Source organism: Phoenix dactylifera, chromosome 7 (genome assembly GCF_051530095.1).
Source record: "Phoenix dactylifera cultivar Ajwa chromosome 7, Ajwa_hap1_PhDact_Kaust_v1.1, whole genome shotgun sequence".
NCBI lineage: Eukaryota > Viridiplantae > Streptophyta > Magnoliopsida > Arecales > Arecaceae > Phoenix > Phoenix dactylifera.
The window spans coordinates 34,358,158-34,382,412 of record NC_143196.1 but is presented as its reverse complement, the minus strand read 5'-3'; the positions used below and the strand labels follow the sequence as shown (position 1 = coordinate 34,382,412).

At 37.4% G+C, this 24,255-nt stretch overlaps 2 protein-coding genes across 11 annotated transcripts in view; both read right to left on the bottom strand.

Moving 5' to 3' along the window:
• Nucleotides 1–19,147, bottom strand: part of LOC103701990 (Protein kinase superfamily protein) — a 23,953-nt gene extending 4,806 nt beyond the window's left edge. Inside the window, exons 1-20 of one of the 9 annotated variants that reach the window (XM_089924544.1) lie at nucleotides 18,612–19,004; nucleotides 18,394–18,492; nucleotides 15,241–15,383; nucleotides 14,951–15,134; nucleotides 14,489–14,696; nucleotides 13,465–13,719; nucleotides 11,553–11,677; nucleotides 11,348–11,392; nucleotides 11,146–11,227; nucleotides 10,987–11,055; nucleotides 10,695–10,865; nucleotides 10,551–10,616; nucleotides 8,231–8,299; nucleotides 7,955–8,098; nucleotides 7,760–7,836; nucleotides 5,597–5,863; nucleotides 4,768–4,859; nucleotides 4,522–4,607; nucleotides 3,242–3,364; nucleotides 3,121–3,163 (exon numbers count right to left, since the gene is read on the bottom strand). In XM_089924544.1, coding sequence (XP_089780670.1) covers nucleotides 3,121–3,163; nucleotides 3,242–3,364; nucleotides 4,522–4,607; nucleotides 4,768–4,859; nucleotides 5,597–5,863; nucleotides 7,760–7,836; nucleotides 7,955–8,098; nucleotides 8,231–8,299; nucleotides 10,551–10,616; nucleotides 10,695–10,865; nucleotides 10,987–11,055; nucleotides 11,146–11,227; nucleotides 11,348–11,392; nucleotides 11,553–11,677; nucleotides 13,465–13,719; nucleotides 14,489–14,656 — 1,882 coding nt within the window. In that variant the 5' untranslated portion in view covers nucleotides 14,657–14,696; nucleotides 14,951–15,134; nucleotides 15,241–15,383; nucleotides 18,394–18,492; nucleotides 18,612–19,004. Of the gene's footprint in view, nucleotides 1–3,120; nucleotides 3,164–3,241; nucleotides 3,365–4,521; nucleotides 4,608–4,767; nucleotides 4,860–5,596; nucleotides 5,864–7,759; nucleotides 7,837–7,954; nucleotides 8,099–8,230; nucleotides 8,300–10,550; nucleotides 10,617–10,694; nucleotides 10,866–10,986; nucleotides 11,056–11,145; nucleotides 11,228–11,347; nucleotides 11,393–11,552; nucleotides 11,678–11,825; nucleotides 11,900–13,464; nucleotides 13,720–14,488; nucleotides 14,697–14,950; nucleotides 15,135–15,240; nucleotides 15,384–18,393; nucleotides 18,493–18,611 lie in introns of all 9 variants that reach the window. The other 8 variants (XM_089924546.1, XM_089924548.1, XM_088701868.2 and 5 more) reach the window with 8 other exon arrangements.
• Nucleotides 19,012–24,255, bottom strand: LOC149753233 (protein SLOW WALKER 2-like). Of its 2 annotated transcripts, XM_089924550.1 has the most exons (6): nucleotides 24,085–24,255; nucleotides 23,069–23,137; nucleotides 22,841–22,921; nucleotides 21,685–21,860; nucleotides 19,815–19,954; nucleotides 19,012–19,147 (listed from the first exon to the last, which is right to left on the bottom strand). In XM_089924550.1, exons 1-5 carry the CDS (start codon nucleotides 24,115–24,117, stop codon nucleotides 19,939–19,941), a joined length of 375 nt encoding a protein of 124 aa, XP_089780676.1. In that variant the 5' UTR covers nucleotides 24,118–24,255; the 3' UTR covers nucleotides 19,012–19,147; nucleotides 19,815–19,938. The 2 variants fall into 2 exon arrangements, with proteins under 2 accessions (XP_089780676.1, XP_089780677.1); XM_089924551.1 differs by lacking the exon at nucleotides 23,069–23,137.

Below are 24,255 nucleotides of genomic sequence, written 5' to 3'. Positions count from 1 at the left end.
GATTTATAAAAATAAATATGATATTCAAAATTATTCTAACTATCATGGTATTAAACTCATAAGTCACACTAAGAAAAGTGACCAAGCATAAATATGTATGACATAAAAATATCGGAGAATCAATTTGATTTTATGCCCCAAAGATCAATTATGGAAGCTATTTTTCTCCTTCAGAGGTTAATGGAGAAATATAGAGAAAAGAAAAAGATCTTCATATGTGTCTTATTGATTTACAAAAAGCATATAAATAAAGTCCCCATAGAAATCTTATTGTAGGTGTTAGAAAAAAAGAGTTTCCATTAGATATAAAAATGTGATTAAGGACATGTACAATGGAGCGATTACTAATATGAGAACTATTAGTGATAGTACAAGTTTGTTTCCGGTCATAATAGACTTACACCAAAGATCTATTCTAAATCCTTACCTTTTGTGCTAGTTATGGATGAGCTTACTAAGCATATTAAGGACAATATTCCTGGGTGCATGCTATTTGTGGATGATAATGTATATGGATGAAACTAAAGTTGGGGTTAATCATAAGTTCAAATTATGAATGAGTGTACTAGAATCTAAGGATTTTAGGTTACATTAGATCATGACGAAATACAAGGAATCTAATTTTAGTAAAATTACAAATAGATATAGAGTGAAAATTGAGGATCATGAAGTTCTTAACAATGATCATTGTTTATACTTGGGATCAATTATTCATAATGAAGAGAGATTGCAGAGGATGTTATTATCCATAGGATTAAAGCAGGATGGATAAAATAGAGAAGTACACATGCAATATTATATAAATATCGGATACCTACCAAGTTGAAGGACAAAGTTTATCGGACAGCTATACGACTAGCTATTTTTTATGGTACAGAACTTTGGGTTAATACGAAAACAATATATGCACAAGATTAGTGTGGCCGAAGTGAGAATGTTGAGATGGATATATGATAATATAAGAAAAGATAGAACAAAAAATTGAAGTTATTCATAAAAAGATAGGATAAATTAAGAAAAGGATAACTTAGATGGTTTAGACATGTACAATGTCAGTCGAGGGATGCACTAGTATGAAGAAGTGATTTGATACATGAAGATAAGAGAAGCATGGGAATATCAAAAGTCACATGAGATGAAGTAGTAAAGAAGGACTTGGATCTCTACATCTTTTAGAAAATGTGGTTCTAAACAGAGCGGAATAGAGTAAAAGAATTCATGTAGCCAACCCCAACTAGTTTAGAACTAAGGCTTAATTGAATTGAATTGTAGTTAAAAATAATGGCATTGACTTTGGCAAGGTCGGCAAAACTGTCCCAAACCGGGCGGTTTCGGCAACAAAAACGAGACCCATTATCGGAGAAGAAGTAAAGAGAGAGCGAGCAGAGGAGGGAGAGGGAGGGCTACGTTCGAAATAGGAGAACCGGCCACAGCCTCCGCCGGACCCCCATGGCCCTCTGACGGGCCCCCCGCCACCCTCCGCCGACGTCTCTCTCTCCCCCCTTCTCTCTCTCTATTCTTCTCCCCCACAATATCATACACTCGTCGGTACGGGCCATGCCGGAAAACCGGTACGGTGCCCGGTACCAGTTCTTCCGACCTTGGGCTTTGGTTTTGCACCTGCTTACTCGCATCAACCTTCCCCTACCAAAGCCAGCAGATATGAAGCTAGGTGCAAAGCCAAATCCAAACAATGCCGACAACAAAAGACCTTGTCATTATTATGAGTTGTCCTACTATAGCAGCTATTGTGTAATAAATTTAATCGATATTATTAGGTGTTCAGCATGGGATTAAGATTTATATAAGATAACTCCACCAAATTGTTGAAAGCACAAACAATTGGGATGATGTCCAACATGAAAATATTAGGCATTGGATAAACTGGTGGCTGCAAAGGCTAAACAGACACACATCTTAAGGTTTTCCATTTATATCTTTTTGCTAGTCAACATGCAAATTAGGATTCGTTGGTGAAATTGAAGCATGATCTCCAAATAGAGTAGAGGAGAGCAGTGGAAATGTTTTGCATGCGTGTCAATAGGAGTCATCAAAGACCTTGGAAGGAAGCATCGGTCTTGAAGGGAGTAGAATCTGTGGAGTCCTTATAGAAGCAGAGTTTGTGGAAGTGTCAAGGTTCGACCTTTGGAGGAATTTGAAGACTCCATAAGGAGGTATTAGATTCTTGGAGGTAGACGGTAGAAGTAGATATCAGACTATCAAAGGTCACCCATGTGATTTTTAAACTCTCAAAGGCAGCCCTGTGAGTCTTGGAAAGGAGTCTAAGCCTTCAAGACTCAGTGGTATAATCAATTTATTATGAGAGCATTGCATTATGTGCTTACTTGGAAGGAACTTCTTGTTGGATCTAGAGCCTCAGCTAGATTGTGGGACTAGGTGCTTTGGTTTTAAAGGATCTGTTTAGATGAGAATGATGATCTCAACAAAATCTAATGGTTATATATGCTTTGAGAAAGAAACATTATTCTGTTTTCACACACACCATTTCATTGAGTAGGGGAAATGGTTGATAATTTTAGACTTTTGTCCCTTCTATTTGTACTTAGATACCTTAAGCACATTTCTATTTGACTTAACATTATGAATTTGTGTTTTTATTCTAGGTGGTAGAGTCAATTTATATGAGAGCATTGCATTATGTGCTTGCATGGAAGGAACTTGTTGCCAGATGCAATGCTAGAGTCTCAGCTGGAGTGCGGGACTGGGTGCTTTGGTTTTGAGGAATCTAGTTAGATGAACATGATGTTCTTCCACGAGCACACATAGTCAGTGCAATGCATTGCATTGAGTAGGGGAAATGGTTGATAATTTCAGACTCTTGTCTCCTCTGCTGGTCCTCAGATACCTTCAGTATGTTTTCATTTGATTGAACATTGTGAATATGTCTTTACATTGGAGGTGTAAGAATCAATTTATTAGGAGGGAGTTGTATTATGTGCTTGCTTGGAAGGAACTTGTTGCCGGATTCGGTACTAAAGCCTCAGCTGGTGTAGGACTGGGTACTTTGTTTTCATGGGATATAATTAGATGAGCATGATGCTCTTAACACACATATATGAACATTGTTAAAAAAAATGAAAAGAGGTCCTCCAAACATACCAGATGTTTGCTCCACCCACTTGATCAATTTAATCAGTTGTTCCTGCCAACAACATATATAGAAATATAAAATGCTAAGGACAAAGATATCCATCAATTGTACAAGTACTCAGTAACAGACCTTTTGCATAGCATTTTGCTGCAATAAAAATTGCAATGTTGGAAAAAGTGAAGCAGTGCTGACTGTAGATTTTGTTGGTGCTCCACCTACTGGATTGACCACACAGTTTGCTACCGGAGCTACCTAATTGACAAAAAATGCCAAAGATCATGAGACATAAGATTGTAACTCCAATAAGAATTTGGTTTTGACCACTGCAATAAGAATTTGGTTTTGACCAAGCCAAATTATTCTTTTCTTTCACCATAAAGATCCAAAGAAGAAAAATAAAAGAAATACAATAATAAAACCAAAGTCAAAAGACTCAAAACAATTGACAACTAAACTGTTCACAGGAGTTGCCAAATGCCCAAATAGTTTTCCTACCCCAAATTTGATTTAACAAGTGAAACCACCTTATTTTTGCAGTATATGATCAAAACTAAAAAATAAGCCAGCAAAAGTTTATATATACATATGCTGTGTTAAAAAAAGACTGCAAATGGATGCTCTCGGTTATCTCTGCAGGACTTCCATAGGAATGTCCTTGCTGCAGAAGCTATTCTTCCCGTGATGTTATCTCAGGTCCCCCACATAATACAGAGAACAGCCACAAATTAGTCTGTGGTTCCAAGTCCTCTATTTTTAGAGCAACAAAATTTGATACTCTCATCAATTATATCCACCAAACTAAAAGTTTTTTTTTTTTTTGCTACAACGGATGACTGACACAGTTCTAGTATGAATACATCCAAAAAAGTCAAAAAGTAACAAGTCACGGAACGCTCTAAACTAAAGGTTTTTTAAGGTGCTTTAATCTATTGGTTGGTTGTATTTTCCAGCAGAAGCAGCTGTCCCATAAGCCAAAGGTTGGCCCAGTTTCCAACCAGAATCAAATTTTGCTTGCCAAGTACATATTAAAAATTCTATCAAACCTTTAATAGAATAACCCATTCCTCCTTGGTGGTCCTCTCGTATGTAAGCCCAATACTTAACCATACCTAGCATCCTGATCTTGATCAAGTTCTTGCTATCTGATCCATTTATGCTGCACTTTGCTAGAAAGAAAGAATAAAGTATGTGAACTGCCAAACTTGTGACCCAAGAAAATGACCCAACATAATTCATGAATCAATAATCAAAAAACTATGCTATCATTGCTACCCCCTTCTCCCTTCCCTGGAAAAATTGCTTGTGCCACAACGCCAAAAAACATCAGATGTTTGATGACCTAAAGTTTGAAATAGCCTTTTATTTATTCCTATGTTGATAGATAACAGCAGAACATAATACTTAAGTACCTTGGGACCCACATCAGCAGATGTAACCTTGAACCGTCCCTTACGTTGGACAATTTTTCCTTCTGATGATTCCTCACGTGACGTTGCTGCAATGCCAGAGCAATTTTATTTCAAGTAAAAAAAATAAAATTGACAAGAGAAACATCTTCAGATGAAATTTCCTTGGTATAAGACAAGACTGCTTAACCCAAAATAAAAGAAAAAAGGAAGGTACATTTAAAACAGATGAGTGCATGCAAGTCATACCAGATGTAACATTTTGTGGATCTTTCATTTGGCGGTGTAACAGGGGACCACTATGATTCCTTTCAGGCTGGTATTTCCGCTGTAAATCATCCCTGACATATTACAGAACCTCAAAAACGTAGCATAGTAGAATGGAAAAAATATCAGAATTGAAAAGCAAAAAAACTGAGAACTCAGTGACAAACATATACAATAATAACAATAGCCTCCATAATGGGCTATCTGCAATTATGTGGAACTTCACATATCAAATTGAACGAACTAAAGAAGTGTAAAGACCTTGTTTCGTTGGATCAAAGAAGTAGGAAGAAATGCTACACATTCTATGTTATACTCCAATGCAACTTACGACACCATTTTGGCCTTAAAGATGGGCATGATTTACAACACTTGGCATGCCGATCCGCGCACAGCATGAAAAAACCGGATGAATTATTCAAACATGCAGGACCAATGTTACTTTGATATGTCCTACTTCCCACACTATCTGATTTTTTTCATAATTCACTGTATAAACATGTTACCGAAGACTATATTCTTGTGCTGATTGTATAAGTTAATCTAGAACACACCGAGAAAAGAAAAGGGAACATAGCAAGCCAAGATTTAATATGACAATAGACATAGCCGAAACCAGTTGGTACCATGACAAAGAGTTAAACAGAGTTATGAACTAGAATAATGGTATTGAAATGAGCATGGATTATAAGTTTCAAAAAAGAAGGCAGAAAGCACAGGCAACCAGTAGCGCACAAATGATAAAAAGTCAAAATGAATCAAGACTGCATATTCTAGACAACAGAAATGAGCTCCCAAAGTAAAGAGTTACCTGTCAATATACCCACTATTGTTTCTATAAGGAGAAAGAACTTGCTCTGGTAAAAGGGAACCACTTGAGAATTTCTGGCGTCCAAGAATGTTGATATTTGTGGGTATAGAACTACTTCTTTCCAGATTTTCACCATTACACTTGCGAGTTCTGACATCTTCCACCTGTAATGACTGCTGCAAACGGAGTATGGACTCTGAAGTTGAATGCCCCTTCCAATCAGGACTGGTAGCACTAGTATTGTCCTCACAAACATCAAAACAACCTCTGCATTAATTAATATTATTATAGAAGTTAGTACTATTGCAATATTTTTAATTTAATGTTGTCACCAAGCTTCCATAATAAAAGAATATGCATAAGCTGAGCAGGCAAAGGTTCAAAAGAAGCTATACATACAGATCATGGTTTCAAGTGCCAATCATAATGCGCCAGTATCGGCATCTGGCACCAGGCCAGCACAGCATTTATTGTCTTCTCTTAATTTCTTTAATTAAAAAAAAGCTTTTGAAGTCCATTTTGGTTTTGGCATCGCAAATCACATGGACAAACTGGTTATCTAAATCATTGAACATAAGAAAGAGTTATAATAGGCAAAGGATGGCGAGAAAAGAGTTTGCACATACTACCAAATTCAAAGATGGGGTTGCAGAATGGAACTAAATCATTTGGTATGACTCAAAGGATTTAAAATTTCCATAAAATAAAAAATCATATCTTATGGAGACACCTTGCCTAGCCCCAAATTAGCAGTTTTACTGGCAAAATATAGTGTTTCGATTTTAGGACAAGTTGGCAAATATAAAAAAGGCCTCTAAAACATTATTTTCTGTATGCATTTTAAAACTTATATCTCATATTTAGTAGTTTAGGTTTCTATTATCACCATCTCTAAATTTGGTAGTGTACAAAAGTCTTTTTCCCCATCTAGCTTGTATGTGTGTGTGTGTGTGTGTGTGTAGTGTGGAGGGAGGAGGTTTATATAGAGACAGATAAACCTAAATGGCCCTTCCTTTTACTCACATACACTTTAAAGTGGAGAAGTGCAGTATTTTGATAGAAAGAGTGAATTAAATGCATCCATGAAGTCGACCTTGCAGGGTAATGATGGCACATTTGATGCTATAGTTATATACACATAACTACATACTTCTAATAGGGTAGGCTAAGTTATTCATAGGGTGGATGGAAGAACTATGTATAGAAGCAGATATTAAATAAATGGCTCTTTTCTTTACTCACATACACCTATAAAAAAGCTGAGAAGTGCAGTTTTTGTAAATATAAAGTGCACACATAATGCATTGATGAAGACAATTGCACAGCGTAATGATGGCAAATTTGATGATGTATTTAAATTAAAAATACACTAGTGTTTTTTAACAGCATAAAAATAAAAGGGAGGTTATTTAGATAACATGTGTAACACATGTAAACTACTCGTGCACACCCTATATGTATTATACCCTGACTCATGTAGACCGCATGCACTCAGGCATGCGCACACACATACGCATGCACTACTAAGCTGCATGTATGACCCACCAAGTAGAAGTGCAATGGGGGAAGCTACCTAAGTTTGAGCAGCTTATTTGAGATGAATAGTCCAACAAAATATTCCCTTCTCTTTTGCAAGAGCTAGTGTATATATTGCACATATTATTTGAAATTATGCCTCATACAACTGTGCTCATCTGTCAAAGTTCACCAAGGACACCTTATAACTTAATGTGAAAATTTTGGACAAATTTCTATCATGTTTTCTGTTTGGATGCAACTTCCTTAAGCTCCAAATGGTGTAGATTAACATTAAGGGCCTGTTTGGATATTCCTACAGGATTAGGCTGAAAATCCTATAGGATTCATGCACCGAGCCATCCATTTAAGCATGGCCCTGTATCAACCAAACACAACCCAACCCAAATCCTGTGGGAAAAAGAAAAATACCTCCATAGGCCTTTTTTTCTTCCTGCAGCCCAAGCACTAGGATCTAGGCTGGGTTTGGACAGGTTCTTAGAAAATGTAAGCTAGATGGGCCAACAAGCCTGATTCCTACAGGATTTCTAGTCCAATCCTGTAGGAATATCCAAACAGGCCCTAAGGACGTCTCAGTATGAAGCAAATGCATTTTACTAACTGTATACAATTGATATATACACATACTTGAGTGCCTGAAGAGGATGAATAGGAAATGCTGAGGAAAATGGACCTTCCAAATCTTCAATATCTTCTGGTCCACCCTAAGAGAGTAGGCAAAAAAACTGTTAGAACATTCAGAAGAATGATGAACTACACTCTTCAAAGCTTGGGATGAAGCAACATTTGAAGACAGAAGAAGACAGTCATAGAAGTTAATACCTCCTTAGAAGTTGTGATGCTATAATGGTTAGCCCTTTCAGATGACAGAACCTGTTGTGAAAAATCATCACCATCATCATCATCCTTAAGCTTGTGGTTATTATCTATATCTTCTGAGTGGACTATCTCATCTGAAGACTCAATCTGCAAACAAAAGCACAATGATAAATGTTAAAGACCTTTCAATTATCTTCTTTTCCCTCCAATTGATCCCTCTTTAAGACATGACAACTATTCAATTAATACTGGCATCAAACACAAAGTGGACCTCCTTACAAGAGCAGCCTGAGTTTTCAAGTCCTCCAGATTAAAGTTCCAAGCGCTGATTCCACGTATGTACTCTTGCTGCAAAGCCACAACTATGACATCGTTATAGCAACCAGCAGTGCAGATTTTTGCCATCATATGCAATATTAACTCCAGCAATAATAATTATTACTGAAAAAGTACAAACAATATCATATAATCCAGTGACATATTGCACCACATTTCTCACTTTCATAGTATTGAGCAAGGTCAGCAGAACCATCTCGAACCGGGCAGTTCCGACCGTACTGAGCCGTTCCGGTGGCAGACCGTAATGGTTTCGGCAACAGAAACGAAATCCGTCGCTAGAAGGGAAGGAGGAGAAAGAAAGAGATGAAAAGAGAGCGAGCAGGAGGAGAGGGAGAGGGAGGTGGAGACCGGCCGGCGAGCCACGCGGAGAAGGCTCTTTCGGGCTCCGCAACCGAATCTCTATTTTGTTTGTAACAAGAGTCCGGTCGCTTTTTTAATTTCGCAATATTTAAGTGAAATCGGCAAATCGCTAGCCAACTCCACTTAAATATTGCGAAATTAAAAAGGAGCCTAGGGCCCTTTTTAATTTGGCGATTTTTAAGTGAAGTCGGCAAATCGCTTGCCGACTTCACTTAAAAGTCGCAAAAATAAAAAAGTGGTCGGACCCATATTTCGAATGAAAAAGGGGATCCGGCCGCGGAGCCCTCCTCCACCTCCTTCGCTTGGGTCGCCGGCCTCCGCCACCCTCCTCCTCTCTCCCTCCCTCTCTCCCCCTTCTCTCTTTTCCTCTCTCCCATTCGCCCTCTCCCCCGCCTCCTCTACTGTGTCGGTACAAGCCCGGTTCGTACCAACACGTGCCGCCGGACAACCGGTCCGAAGCCTGGTACCAGCACAACAGACACTCAGTACTATGGAGTGCTGGCATTTCAGTACCAATGAGCAGGTTAATTAGGTTTTCACAGACAATAGTTAGATCATGGCGTTAGTCCAAAATCTAAGTTCTAAGCACTAGTTATATTAACATGAGCAATGGCTAGATGCCTGTGCACGAGATCACAACTTTAAACACAACTCCTTACTTTATGATTATACCCCTCTTAAGATTTGCACATATTTAACGCTTAAATAAAAATAGGATGCCTATATGCCAAAACTTTGAGCACAACTATTGAATTAGATAAAAATTAAAAAGAAAACCCATCACAGCGAAGCTTGATAGTGATAGGATTATGGGAGCTGCATATTGAAAATATCATGTGCAGCATGCATTTATATTCATGACATTAACGTGGAAAAAATTGCAATATGCATATTTGGCACATTTCAATACTAGACCACATGCAATAAGCATTTGCAAAAGGTCCCATTATAGGCTAATTCCCTAGCCAAAAAACTAGTTAAAAATTGTTAGAATATTGACAACAATAAACAATGCAATATATGTAAAATGTCATTTAGTGCAAATTGTCGTAACAAGATTCTCATGAATAGGTAAGAAAGATCTGCTAATTTTTTATTTGCCTGCTCCCCCTTTATCCAAGCTATAGGGCAAACTACATTTATGATCAGCCGGTCACCTAGTCTATCAAGACACCTAGGACTCTATCTTAATGCCATTATGCACATTCCATATTACCTAAGTCCTCTAGGATGAAATCTTCAGAGGAGAGGAGGACGAGGGGGAGGGGGGGCCTCTATCTCCATGCCATTATGCACATTGTACGTCGTACCATACCGAACCAAATGGTACGGGGTGTACTGTACCGACTAATTTGATACCAGTATATGGTATGGGGGGCGCATCATACCGTATCGATACAGTAATAGCATGGCACTGGGACGGGGTTACCTTGATTATGCATATTCCATAGTACCTAAGTGCTCCGGGATGAGAAAATCTTAAAAGCAGAGGAGGAGGAGAAATGAATAATCAGTCAGGGTTTTGGGGAAATTTTGATAGTAAAGAACACCATGGAAATCATATGTTTCATTTAAAGCAATTCTATGATTTAGAGAAACAGCAAATTTTTGTTGCTTGATTTAGTTCAGAAGCTGAACATCACTCTCTATAAAAGTTACAAGGCAGAAAAACAATAACTTGCTTCGCTAGATAGATAAACAAGTTCAAAAAAACCAAAACACTGTTGCACACAATAACTTGATACATTTAGACAAAGCAATTTAACAGATAATCTGTTTCGCTAGATATACCTGCAACCTTTTAGGTTTAGTTAGCTCAACAATATAAAGGGACCATAAGTGAGATATCTCATGACTTAATTTGATAAAACAATAAATGCAAGCACGTTTTGTTGTCTACCTGAGACAATTGTTCCTTATCGCCAGAAAGAGCCTTATTCTGTAGGAGAAAATTGGCTTCTTGTCCCTGGAAACAGGACCAGTCAGGCTTCAAAAAAAAATGTATAGAAACAGCTCCATATTAGATTAAAACTTAAATTTAAACCTTCAGTGCCCTAAAACGATCACCAAGTAGAGGCAGGTCATTAAGTATAGCCTGCGCTAGATATTCATTTGAACGAGCTTGTTTGAAGAAAGGATGCTTCAAAAGCTTTTCTGAAGTGGGGCGCTTCTTCGGATCCTTCGCCAAGCAGGTAGCTACCATCTCTTTAAAAGCCTACAAAAACAAAACAATATCAAAACATTCCCTGAAAGTTATTCTTGATCATAAATTTTAATTTTTAAACATTGCTTGAAACTTAGTGTTTATCATAAAGTTTTAATGAGAAAAGCAAAACCTTGGAGAATCTTTTGTCCCTTTCATAGTCAAGACCTGGAGGTGCATTTTGTAAGGTCATAAGCAACACCTATAGTCATGAAATAGGACTCTTATTGCATAAATCAATACATTACCAAAAAAGGGCATGTCTTCTAAAGATTAATTTACAAAAATGCACCTTCATTGGAGGATATTTGGAAAATGGAGCATGTCCATGGGCAAGTTCTAATGCAGTTATGCCAAACGACCAAATGTCTGCTCTGTTTACAATACACAAAATAAAAAGGACAACATAACAGAAAACTTTAATGAAGAACAGTTCTTAAACATTTTGCAATTTACTAGGCTCCTTATATCACTATGATATAGCGACCACTCACTTAAAATCATATCCATGTAGCTGTTGCATTACTTCAGGAGCCATCCTGTGAAACATAAAAGAAGTGGGTGAATTTCAATAAGTCCCTCATAATCATCTGATGATTATACATAAAATAGAAGCCAATAAAAGAATTGCCATGGACAACATTCCAAGTTCAAAAATATAGATTTTGAAAAGAAAAATGTGTGGATATGGAGAAGCACCAGCATGGAGTCCCCACGAATGTATTTCGTGACCTTTGCCTATCTCCAGTATCAAACATGCATGCTGAGACACCAAAGTCTGCTAGCTTAACAGCTCCATTTTCACCAATTAAGATATTGCCAGCCTGAAAAAAGTAGAACCAATGTGATATCATGAAAGATAAAAGCAGGCTAAAGAAATTTGGCACTAATTTCAAAGAGCATCAATACAGTTTAAAAGTCCTAGAAGTATGATTATATAGATATATAGCCATTGTTCAAGTTTGTTTTCACCTTCTTCATCCGACCCTCAACCCGATCAGCATCTTGCAGTTAGACATATCACTATACCAGATAGGTTGGGGGACCTGAGTAGATAGTCCTTGTTAAGTCAATGTTCACTAAAGAACTTGATTTCTATGAAGAACTCATCAGTAGTATGTATAATGCTACCCAGACACCAACGCAAGTAGAGATGCTTATATGGGTTCAGGGAAATGATTTGGCAATCTCCAGCATAAAGAGCGTGAACAAGAATACAACTATATTAGTATCTCTTGGAACAGCAAGACTATCGACAAGCCTACCCTATCTCTTTGGACTGAACAATGTGAACCCTTTTCTACAACTTGACAAAAGAATTCCCTGATGCCATAATGGCTGCTCAATTGCACAGGTTAGCAAAGCTATTTTGCTAAGATCGAGAGAATATGAGAACAGATGTTTAGTTATAGTTCTGAATACCCATCTGCTTGAAAGCCAACAGATCATATAATCTTCAGTCACGAACAAGGCTACAGCAGATTGCATAGAAATGATTTAAGTGAGTTAACATTATGAATGTAGAATTTGTTCACATAGACATGTAAAGCTGACAACAATGCGACAAGAACATTTTTGCACATAACGGCCAGCCATTTATGTTGACCAGACGAGTGAAATGTCATTAGAAGTCAAACCTGAGAAAAAGGGCATCATAAGTATATACAATCAGATTGATATGCTTGTTGCAGGGCTCTTCAGCTACCTCATTAAACATGTGGTTAAGTTATTTTCAAGTTTGACACTAGAAATTTCTCTCCCTAATCTATGTTAAAAGCATATCATATTATCATGTCAAACAAACGAAAAAAAAACTCACATGCCAAAGACTATAGCATGTTAAATAGCAGCAGACTAATATTGTCCAGAGATATAGTTTCTTAAGCCATACATACTAATCCTAGTGGAGAATTTTAAGAACTGTTAAGCCTATTACAACTATAATAATATCATAAACCTTATTCAAACTAAAGGTTAACTTTTATATAACCTTCTTTGCCATTCAATTCTATCAAGGGCTCCATCCTTTGATAACAAAGTTGCCACTAGTCCTTTTTCACCACTTCCCTCTTAGTACTGATGTGGCATGGCACTTATAAGGCAGACCCTAGCAGTTGCAAAGGTGCTCATAAGAAACAAAGATAAACAGTCCAATAAATAAATAAAATTATGGCTTTCTATGCATGCCTTCCACTCAATGAAATAGTTGGATTATGATTTCATTATCATAATGCACTGGATGAATGTGGACAAAATTCTTCTTTTGGGGTTGATTTTTCATTTGCTGCTCTAGATGATTAGGATCTAGCTTCTCAAACAAGAAATATCATACTAGATCATGTTTACTTGAAATTTTTAAGCATATGAACCAGTACAAAAGAACTTAACCTTCCAACAATCAATTTGTTGGATAACAAACAAAAGTTAGAATCAAACTCCCAATTGAAACATTGTTGTTTTTTATTTATCTCTCATCATGTTTATTTTCATGCAAACCAACAATCGTGATGTAGAATTTGGAACAAAAAATGAAGCTCAATTTAACACTTCGGTAATTAAAAGATTAGCAAAAAATTCAAGAGCACCAATCATAAACATTACAAGCTGATACCTTAACATCTCTGTGGATATGCCCATGAGAATGGAGATAAACAAGAGCTTTAAGAACTTCACGTAGAAGAGTTGCAATAACTGGCTCCTCAAAACCTTCTGGATAAGCAGATTTCATTATATGAAGGGCAGATCCCCCCTCCATGTAAGGCATCACAACCCATAGGTTGTGACCTGCTGTGAAAGAGCAATGAGCTCGTAGGACATTTGGATGATCAATCAAGATCATAGTTTGCACTTCACGCCTTATTCCATCCTGTAAGAAGGAAACCAGAAACAAATAAGCAATCACTAGAAGAAAGCTGTGCAACACATTCATCACAAATCGAAAAGAAAGATCTCCATTTAATACTTTTTTAAAAGGAAGAACTTCTTGTCAAAGGAATTAGAGCTGAGTATATGGACTGCTTGCTCTTTTACAAGACCCAGACGAACTTCTATTACATGATAAGTATATACCAGCATCTGTAATTAAAAGAAAACTATCCAAAGTGCTCTTAGGTTTAAGCATAGAAAATAGTGGGGAAAACATTATAATCGAGTAGTTTCGCTACTTTGAGATGAAATAATAGAAAGGTGGAAAAGAAAATAGCCGCAACTAGGTGAGGCTTTTGGTTATAGTTTTAGTTTTACATAACTAGAAAAATCTAAAACTACATGGAAAAACAATTACAGTGAAAACATTGTTGCAACTTGCAACTATTAGAATGCTTTAAGAGAGACTAACAAACTTATGGAAGGAAGAAATACTATGATGCAACAGAAAGTTACAGCTATACTTAGACTGAATATAGGGCATTAGAAAAGCATAAGGTTAAAAATTCATTATAATCCATTGCATAAAGAAGCGTGAAACTCAAATTTCACCATTAATTATTAAAAAAACTAACTGCCAGGTTGTTCTTAAGAAAGGAAGAGACAATAAAGACTGCAACAATGAAAAAGAAAAGCTCAGAATAAAAAAAGTTATTGCATAAAAAAGTTTCCCTCAAATTTGTTCAGCCAATAACAAAAAGCTAACATACCAGGTCATTATTGCACTTCTCAAGGTCAAGAACCTTGATAGCAACTCTCTCATTTAGTGGAATACAGAGAGCCCTGTACACAGTGGCACTGACACCTTCTCCGACTTCCTCAAACAACTTGTAGTCTCTAGGATTAGCTGGAAATCTCTTCTCAAATTCATGTTCCATTGTTCTTTCTTATAGGACATCATTAACAACCTTCACACTCCTATAATTTCCAGGAGTCACAGAGTGAGTTAAAGAGTTTATGAGGTAATTTTAGTATCTAAATGAAAATTACTCCAATCTAGTAATATCTCCCTTTCCACCAGGCTGAGATTCCAAAACAAATTTGGCAATGCCATAAGGGTGAATTTGTGACCAACTAATATCCTTTTGAAAATATTCAACATCATTCACTTTAAAGATACTCCTACATATTAATATCACATCGAAAATATTACTACAATGACAGAGAAGCACCTGTCTGAATGTGGCTAGGAATAACCATCACCATGCCAAAAAGTTTGTCTCAAGGAAGAATGAGAACCATCTTGTACGGGAAGTCATGTACCTCCAACTAATCTGCACTGAAATGTAGAGAGCCACTACAGCAAAGCTAACCAAATTTATTCATGCCTAGCACTATAATGCTCAGGCGACATATCTGAAAAGAAAAGGAAGAAACAAATTTTCAATGAGTAATTGATGGCTTTCTCAGAACAATAATTAGGTAAAGAACAGCTACTTTCTTTTGAAAATTCAAAACTAACCTAAGATAGTCTTCAAAAGCAAAACAGCCATGTTCCAACTGACTTTGCATCAATACCAAAACACAGAAAGCATAAACATCACAAAAGACTAAGAAAAGCCTGAACGAACCATTTTTATTACTGCTTTGCCATTGTCTTTCACTCTATGACAAAAAAAAGTCAAGATATATGTCAGAATGAGATCAAGGTATCCACCATAAGTGCAATGGCAAACTCAAATATGGACAGCCAACCGCCAATAAAGGATATATTACACATATTACATGTGATGTCAAACTATCACTACTATTTAGATTCAAATGCTTCCAACAGTAACTAAGGTCCAAATACCTCACCGCCAAGCAATTAACAAAATCCTCTTCTTCACTAATACATCCACCAAATCAATTCCATTTAACATTAGGTGCCACATTACATTGATACATACATATAATATGATACGATACAATGCAATACAATATGTAACCCCAAACCTCCTCTCATTGTTCCCTCTTTCGTAAGAGTTTGGTGCAAAGCAATCTCACATTGTTCGGAAGACCATGATAGACCATGATCTGGAACTTGGATCTTCCCGTCCCCACCCCACCCCCCCTCTCTCTTTTCTCAAGCATTGAGCCACCATGGCCATGGATTAACTCAAGCATGACCTCGGAATTGATATCAAGTTAGGCTAGGCCTCTCTAAGCTTGACATTTGCTAGGCTGGGCCAGCATCAAAAGTTAGATCCAGGGCTAGGACAGGCCGGTCTCAAGCCAACATGTTTTGTATTGATGCTAGGTCATGGCCCCGCCTAAACTAGAAAGGCTCAATAGACACTCAGATTTACGAGATATCAATGTTGTTCAAAACCTTATGATCTACAATTTGAACAAAACAAGAATCATTGAGCCAACTTTGACTTGAAAAGTATGCATCATGGAACTGGTGATCTAGCCCTAAGCAAAAGAATCATTTTCATGCACGAGCAGGTAACGATATAGCATATTCTCCTTTTTAAGTTTCTTTCTTGTTTATTGGTGGGAAAAATATATCCCTAGATAGGACTAAACTTAAATAATAAATCTAAGCTTTTGGGCATCCCATTATAGGTAAAATTGGGAAAAGGTGATTTTAAAGTGGAAACTTAGAGATCAAAAGATCTTCATCTCTTCCAAATTTTGGTCAATAACAAGAAGAAATAGTTTTAGGAAACAACATAAAGAATGAAGTGTGATTTAGAGAAAATCAATACATACAACTAGAGTTTCATCACCCATTCCAAAACTACAATAATGAATTGGGTTTTGTGATATGATATCCACTTTCCTATTATATCGATGTATCTCGACTAGTTTCATGAAAAATAATTCAATTATTTTATCGGGTTGAACTAAACCATCTAAATGGCATTGGATCTTCAAGATCTATCAATTTATTTGCTTAGCTTCCTGCATAGCAAATAATAATGGGAATAATCTTATCTTGACACTATACCACCAAACATTGGTAGCATTTGCGGTCAGTGCAAACCTTTTATATCTCCAAATGCACCACAATCATAATATTTGACATGGATGAGCTTATCAACTACACCAAACAATCAGCCATTCATATCTGCTCAACCGCCTCTTAATCAAGTCAATTGGAGCACCAAAGATGGCACTTCATAATATGAAAAATTAACAGTTAGTAGAATGACTTCAATGTTTTACTAGAGAGCACAGTGCGATTTAACAGGCAGTAAGACTTGTTAATCAATTAAGAGTTAGGCATATTGGGGTTCAACACTACATCCAAGGAATCACTAGAAAAGGAAAGATATGGTTATTCAAAGATGGGGAACTTAAGATGTGGTTATTCAAAGATGGGGAACTAAGTGAAAGAAAACCTAACACATGTTCACAGAATTAGTTCAAATAAGAAGTTTGAGTAGAGATTGTGACATCTAATGTATTCACTCAAGGCGAGTTAGGCATTAAGTAATCAGCAAGTACATGGTTACTAGAAAGTGAAAATACAGAGGCATTGTGATATAAAACTGCCCCTTTTTCTCTTTTTGTAAAGTGGTGAGCATTTAACTTAATATGAGGGCATCTTTTAAACAAAGTCCAAGGTGCCAATTATCTAAAACCTCCTTAAAAAAGGGTACTAGGGTTAAACAAGAAGAGAACAGGATTATCTTTCTCTAGTTTCTTCTTTCCACTACTGCATTGTAGCTCATGATAGCGCACATATGGAGTTGCCTGGCGGGTGTTGGTAACATGTGATGTCTTCTCCCAAGTTGAGCAAGAGGATTTCGCACCATGCAACCAATAAGATCAGATCCGTAAGACCATGGTCTGCCATACCGGTCCGTACCGGCCGGTACGGGCCGGTACGTAACGGTCCGGCTTGGGACCGGTACCGAATCAGCGTAAAATCCGGTACCGGTAATTTATTGTTGAAGAACCGGTACGGAACCGGTACGGGACCGGTTCGGCACGGTTCGGACCGGTACGGACTGGTACGCCACCGGTACGGACCGGTACGGGACCGGTTTCGTACCGGTCCGGGCCGCCACCGGTACGCCGACCGGTACCGGTACGGCGGACCTTGCGTAAGACTCTTTACTTTAGTATGAATTTTATCGATATCGGACCACTCATGGACATAGACCAGTAATGGATGAACCATGTGTGCTTTATGTTTTATCTTTTTGAGAACACAATAGTTATTCACCACTAGACAGATTTGTACTGAAGACCTCTCACTACGAGAGATGGGTGCGAACTAACTAAGATACCAGTTGTTGGCTCATGATTTGCCCTTCTTCCATAGTTCCCCCATTTGTTTCTTTCATTTGGAACAAAATTTATGGGTTTTCCATAGCTTACGGAACCAAAATATTCAGTATTTGAGTTGTTTGTTCTGCATTGGCTGAAACTTATGCCAGTGAACTTGGTCAAAAAAGATCTCACTCCACTTCATTCAATTCATAGCACTAATCTCATTAGTTTGACAGAAACAAAACATCCAAGAAAAGGCCAAAACTTTTCTTCTTTTGAGCTCTATATGCTATCTTCGATCCAGTTACCGATGATTGATGCCTCTTTCACATGAATTCATCGATCAATTAGCAGCACGTAAGACATCCAAAACAACCAAGTCTATTCGAATCTCCTTGAAAATTCTAACCTTCCAAAATTCTAGGTCAAAATCCAATAATAATTCTATCTCTCTCTTCATTTTCATGAAAACGACTCCACTGCATCAAGAAATCAACAGAATCCCACCCTAAACAGCACAAAAATTGAAAATTTTCAACAACAAAAAAAAAAGTAAAGTATGCTGGTGTCAATAAATTATCAGAAAAAAATGAACAAGAAAAAAAAATACTGGCATCTGGTGAGCACCTGAAAAGAAGATGCAGCGAGGCTAGGGTTTCTTCCGAGGTCTAAACGACGGCGACTCCGGTCGTGACCCGAAGCGTAATCAAACGAAGACGCCAACGGAGAGGACGACAGAGAAGAAGTGAATCCAGTGATAGATTGGGACGAAGAAGGAAGGGGAGACGGGGAGTCGTCTCAGAGGGCAGCCATCGCCGCCTTCACTATGGATCTCGTAGCCCCCTTCTTCGTCACCTCCGCCACGGGCAGGCCAAGACGATCGCGAGCTCTCTCGCTCTCTCCCACCTCCTCTCTTCGCGATCACTCACTCTCCTTCTCTCTCCTCGCTTGCGGTTAGGGGAAAAAAAACCTCCTTTCTCGCCCCCTTTTCGCCAAATTTTTTTCGCTCGTCCGAAAAACGAGTCTTCTTTAAGAGAGATAGGAGAGAGAGAATCGCTGGAGTGTAAGGTGGGTCCCACGAGACGTTGAGTTCGGGGTTGGTGAAGATTAAAAAAAGTGACTGCGGTTGTTCGAGATCTCCCCCGCTTTTAAACCTGCGCCCCCTGCACGGATGAAAAGGACCATAACGGTCGTAAGTAGCTGGTGAGTTCGATCCCATAGATAGGATCGTCAACATAACGGCCGTTAATAACGGTTTTAACGTGCGCTTACACCGCAAGTGGATATAGGTTTTTTGGGATAAAATCTGTTTGTTATTTTGTTGACATCCCTAGCTTTTATCTGATCAAAATGAAGCTTTTGCTAATAATAATATTTGTTTTGTAGTTAAAGAGGTGATTAAAACATGCATGGTGCACTTAATCGATGGGAACTTCTTTATTGCATTCTTATTGAGTTGTTATACAGAAGTGTCATATGAGGCATGAAGATAAAGCTTTTTTGGTTAGATAAAATAGCAATTTTGATAATTAATTATAAATGATATATATATATATGGTAGTAAATCAAATTTTAGCAGTAAATAAGAAGTATTGGCCGGAACCTTTAATCGATGTAGATGTATTGAATCTTTTCTTAAAAAGGCTCATTATCATATTATCATCATCCATTATTTTCTATTATAGCAATATCATTTTAACTATCATCAATCTCTTCTGAAACATCTAATCAAAGCCGAATTTAGTAAATGATACATGTCATTTCACTCATCAAATGGAACACCCAAAGTCCTGGATAGCCCGCTCTTTAATTTAAGTAAGAAGTGTTTACCTGAATTTTATTCAACAAACCAGGAAAAATTATGCCCATATGGGGGAGTATGCACTCCAACAAAATCAGTAGATCATCAAACATAATTCTAGAAGTAATATTTTCCCTCAGAAGGAAAAAAAAATCAAAGACACGTTGACCTGCAAGTTGAATAAGCAACTCTTTTTAGCTTTTGGATAGGATGGAAGAACAATTTACTAAAAGAATTGTTAAAATGAATCAAAGATAACCTTCATTAATTTGTCTTTAATCAGAATAACATCATCACCGTAAAAAAAACACATACTTTACTAAAAAAGATTGGTAGAACGAGTCAAAGATAACTTCCATGAACTTGTTCTTAATCAGAATAACATCATCACCATAGAAAAAAGGACTTGCTTTCTTAATGGCAGGATGGAGTTAAATTTATGTGTTTTGAATTGCATGCAAGCTAGTCATACCAGAATATTTCTACGGAGTTTCAAATTAAAATTTTGAAGAATAAGGATGACATATATCTGCAGAAAGCCTCGATGACATGGCGCAAGAAGTGGAAAACAGCAACGGACGTTATTTTCTTTGTAACAGTGTTGTGTTTTAGTGAGCCGTCGTTGTTGAAGGGATCCAATGATTCCAATCGGGCAGTAGATTTTGATTAGCCGCAATAAGCTGGACAAGAAACAATTACCAATAGCAAACAAAAGCCCGACACGTACCCAGTATCAGAAAATAATAGGTATGTGGTGCGTGAAAGGAAATGGTGTTCGGTGTTCTTAATATGTCAGCTGACTTACTGAGCCTGCACGTAGGCCCAGAGACCGACAGCGGAGAAGTATTCTCATACATCATGGACGAGAAGCCCAACCGAGTCCACGGGATGATCGGCACCGTACATTTGTATTTTCTACTGACATATCACGATGGAATATGTATCTATCGGACGGTCCAGATATAGAACTTATACGTGATCAACACGACTTTCCTTCCATCAAAAGGAGGGAATCCCGTCTACCATCCACATGCCGTTTAGCAATTGGTTGAAATTTCTACGGTGATCCCACTGGGTACCGGGACGCGCCCGATGCGACCTGACGTTGGTCACCTCCCCCTCAATCCAAAGGGGGTATTTCTGTTGCTGACCCGCATGATCCCACGTGGCAGATAGTGATTTGCAGTACAGGATGTTCTGTGGTTGGACTTGGAGGGTTGTCTGGTTAGTGGTTACGCAAGCGGTGATGCGAGAGCGAGAGGGCCAGTCCATCTCGGCTTCGAATAGCCGCAATCAGTGACCCGGTCAACGGGTCAAAGATCACGGGATCAACGAAACAGCGGTAGTGCCAATATGAGACATTTATAGGCACGACCGAGGGCCTGCTCATCCCGGTCGAGGGTCTAAATATGCGGCCTTAAACTAAGTGAGACTAAACTACACTACAAAAAGATAATAGTAATAACAATATAGAAAACTACATATACGAAGCTACTAAAACATTTTGCGACACCCATGTCCCTAAACAAGAACCTGTCTTTGAAGCTGTATGATAGATTGCTATAACAACTATTATTACACCATGGTGAAAGAGAGTAATAAAATTGCAGCATGTAATAAAATACATGATTGTAGATATGGATTTTCCAATTTAAAAACTACTCTTTGGTCAGAAGAAAAAGATCAAAGTTCAAATAACTTCCATGGTATAATGATAATTATAAAATGATAGCTGTTAAAGCACACTCTGTACTTTACTGTTACTCTATCTTTAATACCAATACTATTTTCTTTTCCTATCTTTTTGTGACATTTGCAAATACTATTTTAATGCAAATGGCCCAGGATTATCTTCTTTCACAAAGGCTGGCTGTAAAAGAATGACTAGGATTTACCTACCTTATACTAGAAAATATTTTAAAACATTTATCTTGAATCGTGATGGCTCTAGGAATCCTTTTCTGCAACTTATCAGCAGACGTGTTTGGGAATGCCTGGTGCACAAAATCTATACACATGCATACAACTTCCAGAAACAACAATGATATTGCCTCCCAACTTGGCCACACCTCTACCTGCACGAACAATCTATAACCAGTATTAAACCGCTGATACCTCAAAATTTCATGGATAAGAATAGATAAGAATACTTTTCGTTTGTAATCTGATTCAAGATAATAGCAATGTCAAAACCCTCTTTTAAAATTATAATATATAAGGCTACAAAATTTTTTCAAGGCCTATGTCAAAACCTTCTTTTAAAATTATAATATATAAGGACGCAAAATTTTCTCAAGGCCTATGTCCTCCATAATATAAGATACTCCAGAAAAATGCTGGCACCTGATAATAGTGTCCGAGCCATTGTCGCCACTGATGGGTGCACATGGGCAGCCAATACTATCAACTCCCACCAACTCACACAGTCCGCGTTGCTATTAAAACAAGATACTCAAACTCAAACTGTATTATTTAATTATTTAGAGATTAAGTAGGATGCAGTTGATTATAGGACATTACAGCATAAGCCCTTTAGAGGCTGACCACTGGCCGATCAAGGTATGGTATTTGCAAATTAGATTAGATTGAATTTAAATCCTTAGCTTGACAAGAATGTTAGGGCTTAAATAGATGGACTATGTGAGAACCCATGTGAGTATGTGTTTAGTTACATATCAGTTGTATGCTTAAGACACCTTGGATACTTATACAATGCCAAAAACTCTAAATAATAACTTCTAAGTAGCTTTTTTGGATGAGGTCCGAGATCCTTACAGCGATTCCTCATCTATTGGCATTTTCAACTTCTAAGTTACAACAGATTGGCAAATGGAATTGATGTTCATCCTATCCCAACTTTAGTCAAGCTTAAGCAGTACTCAGTTCCTATGATATGGCCAATGATTACAACATCCTTTTATAACTATATGAAGCTAGTCAGGATAGCTAACCAAATATAATAAATTAGGATCGCCAATTAATAAAAGAGGGGGAAAAGGGAAGTATAAAATGTGGTTTAACTTTTGTTACTTGGGAAAAAGATAAAGTGGTTTACCTTCATATTAGGATGTGCAGATAACAAGCAAGACAAGTGATATGAAGCATTAGATGCCACTTTCCTCTCAGGATCACCAAGCTGCATATAGCCAAGAACTGATCATGTTTTGCACTAAAATTGGAGTTAAAACTTCATTATTGACAGTATTCCTTTTATTTTCCCCGCAATGAAGAAATGAAGCTTGAGTAAAAGCATAAGATAGGGGTGCAGCTAGGGAAATATTACTTTGTTAACAAGAGCGGTGAGCAACCTGCGCACTTGTTCTGATTTACTTTTCAAGAGGGTGTAAACTGTCTGGAAAGAATAGCAATGAAAACATGATCAATTATTTCCTCTTGTTAAAGAGATATGCTGTCCCATGAGAAAGATATGGTGTTCCTGACATATCCATCAAATAATCACCATCAAAGTAAATAATAGGGCATCTTTTTGTATAAAAAAGAATGTCAAAAATCACCCATCCACTAAAGATTCATAAATAGTGGTAATAACAGCCAAGGTGAAAAGAAACTTCCCAGCCAGACATATCTCACTACCTAAACTAATAAAAAAAAGAGCATTGTCCTCCAAAAAACAAAATCTATGAACATGACATGCTTGATTCCAAAGAGTAAGTACTTGTGCATGCATTAGTAATGCGCCAAACTTGATTTCTCATCCTTTTAAGCAAATCAACAAATATTTACCCTATAAATTCCACATAAAAGTATCTCAATATGCTAATGCTTTACTAAACAAAATTGAAGAAATTCAATAACAAAGAATTTTTTACATGCACATCTCCCAGGTCCCAACCAAATCATTACAAAATTTTGCACTGACTTCCTTGACATTGCGTTTTATGAATGAGTATACCTAAGAAGGCTACAAGGAGGACTAGAAAACAAAATGGCAAGCTAAACAGAAAACATTTTTTTAAATCAAACGATGTAGTTTTATCCATAGGCACATGATAGTTGTACATATATGTGTGCGTGGTATAAAAGACAATTGAAAAATAAAACTGACAAATTAATCGCAAAAGGAGGAAATGATTTTTTTTTAGTTAAACCATGTAACTTTATGCTACTCCAACAAGTGGCCAGGCATTGGTGATGTATATACAGCAAGGTTTAAATTACCATGGTACAGGGGTGTACAAATCACATACCACCTTGGTCTGAAAAGTCGTAACCCCATATCAACTAATAGTTTGCTGATACAGGGCAGGGTTTTGAAAGAAAAGAGGATTGGGTACTGACCTTCATTGCTTTGTTTTTCAGATCAGGTAGCATGCCCTTCAGTGCATCCTCGAGTGCAACAACAAACCGTTCATATCTACAATCAACATGTTCGAATGTAATAAAGCTCAAATAGAAAAAATAAAAGAAATATATAAATTTTGGCTCCTAAAGTAGACCTGAAATAAGGCA

What these genes read in the sequence shown, in the direction of transcription:
- LOC149753233 (XM_089924550.1), bottom strand. Translation starts at nt 24,117, where the DNA reads ATGCTACCTGATCTGAAAAACAAAGCAATGAAG. An exon ending in TCACCGCTCTTGTTAACAAA is followed by an intron (nt 22,922 to 23,068) that starts GTAATATTTCCC and finishes GGCTATATGCAG; the next exon opens with CTTGGTGATCCTGAGAGGAA. An exon ending in CTGCACATCCTAATATGAAG is followed by an intron (nt 21,861 to 22,840) that starts GTAAACCACTTT and finishes TTGTTCGTGCAG; the next exon opens with GTAGAGGTGTGGCCAAGTTG.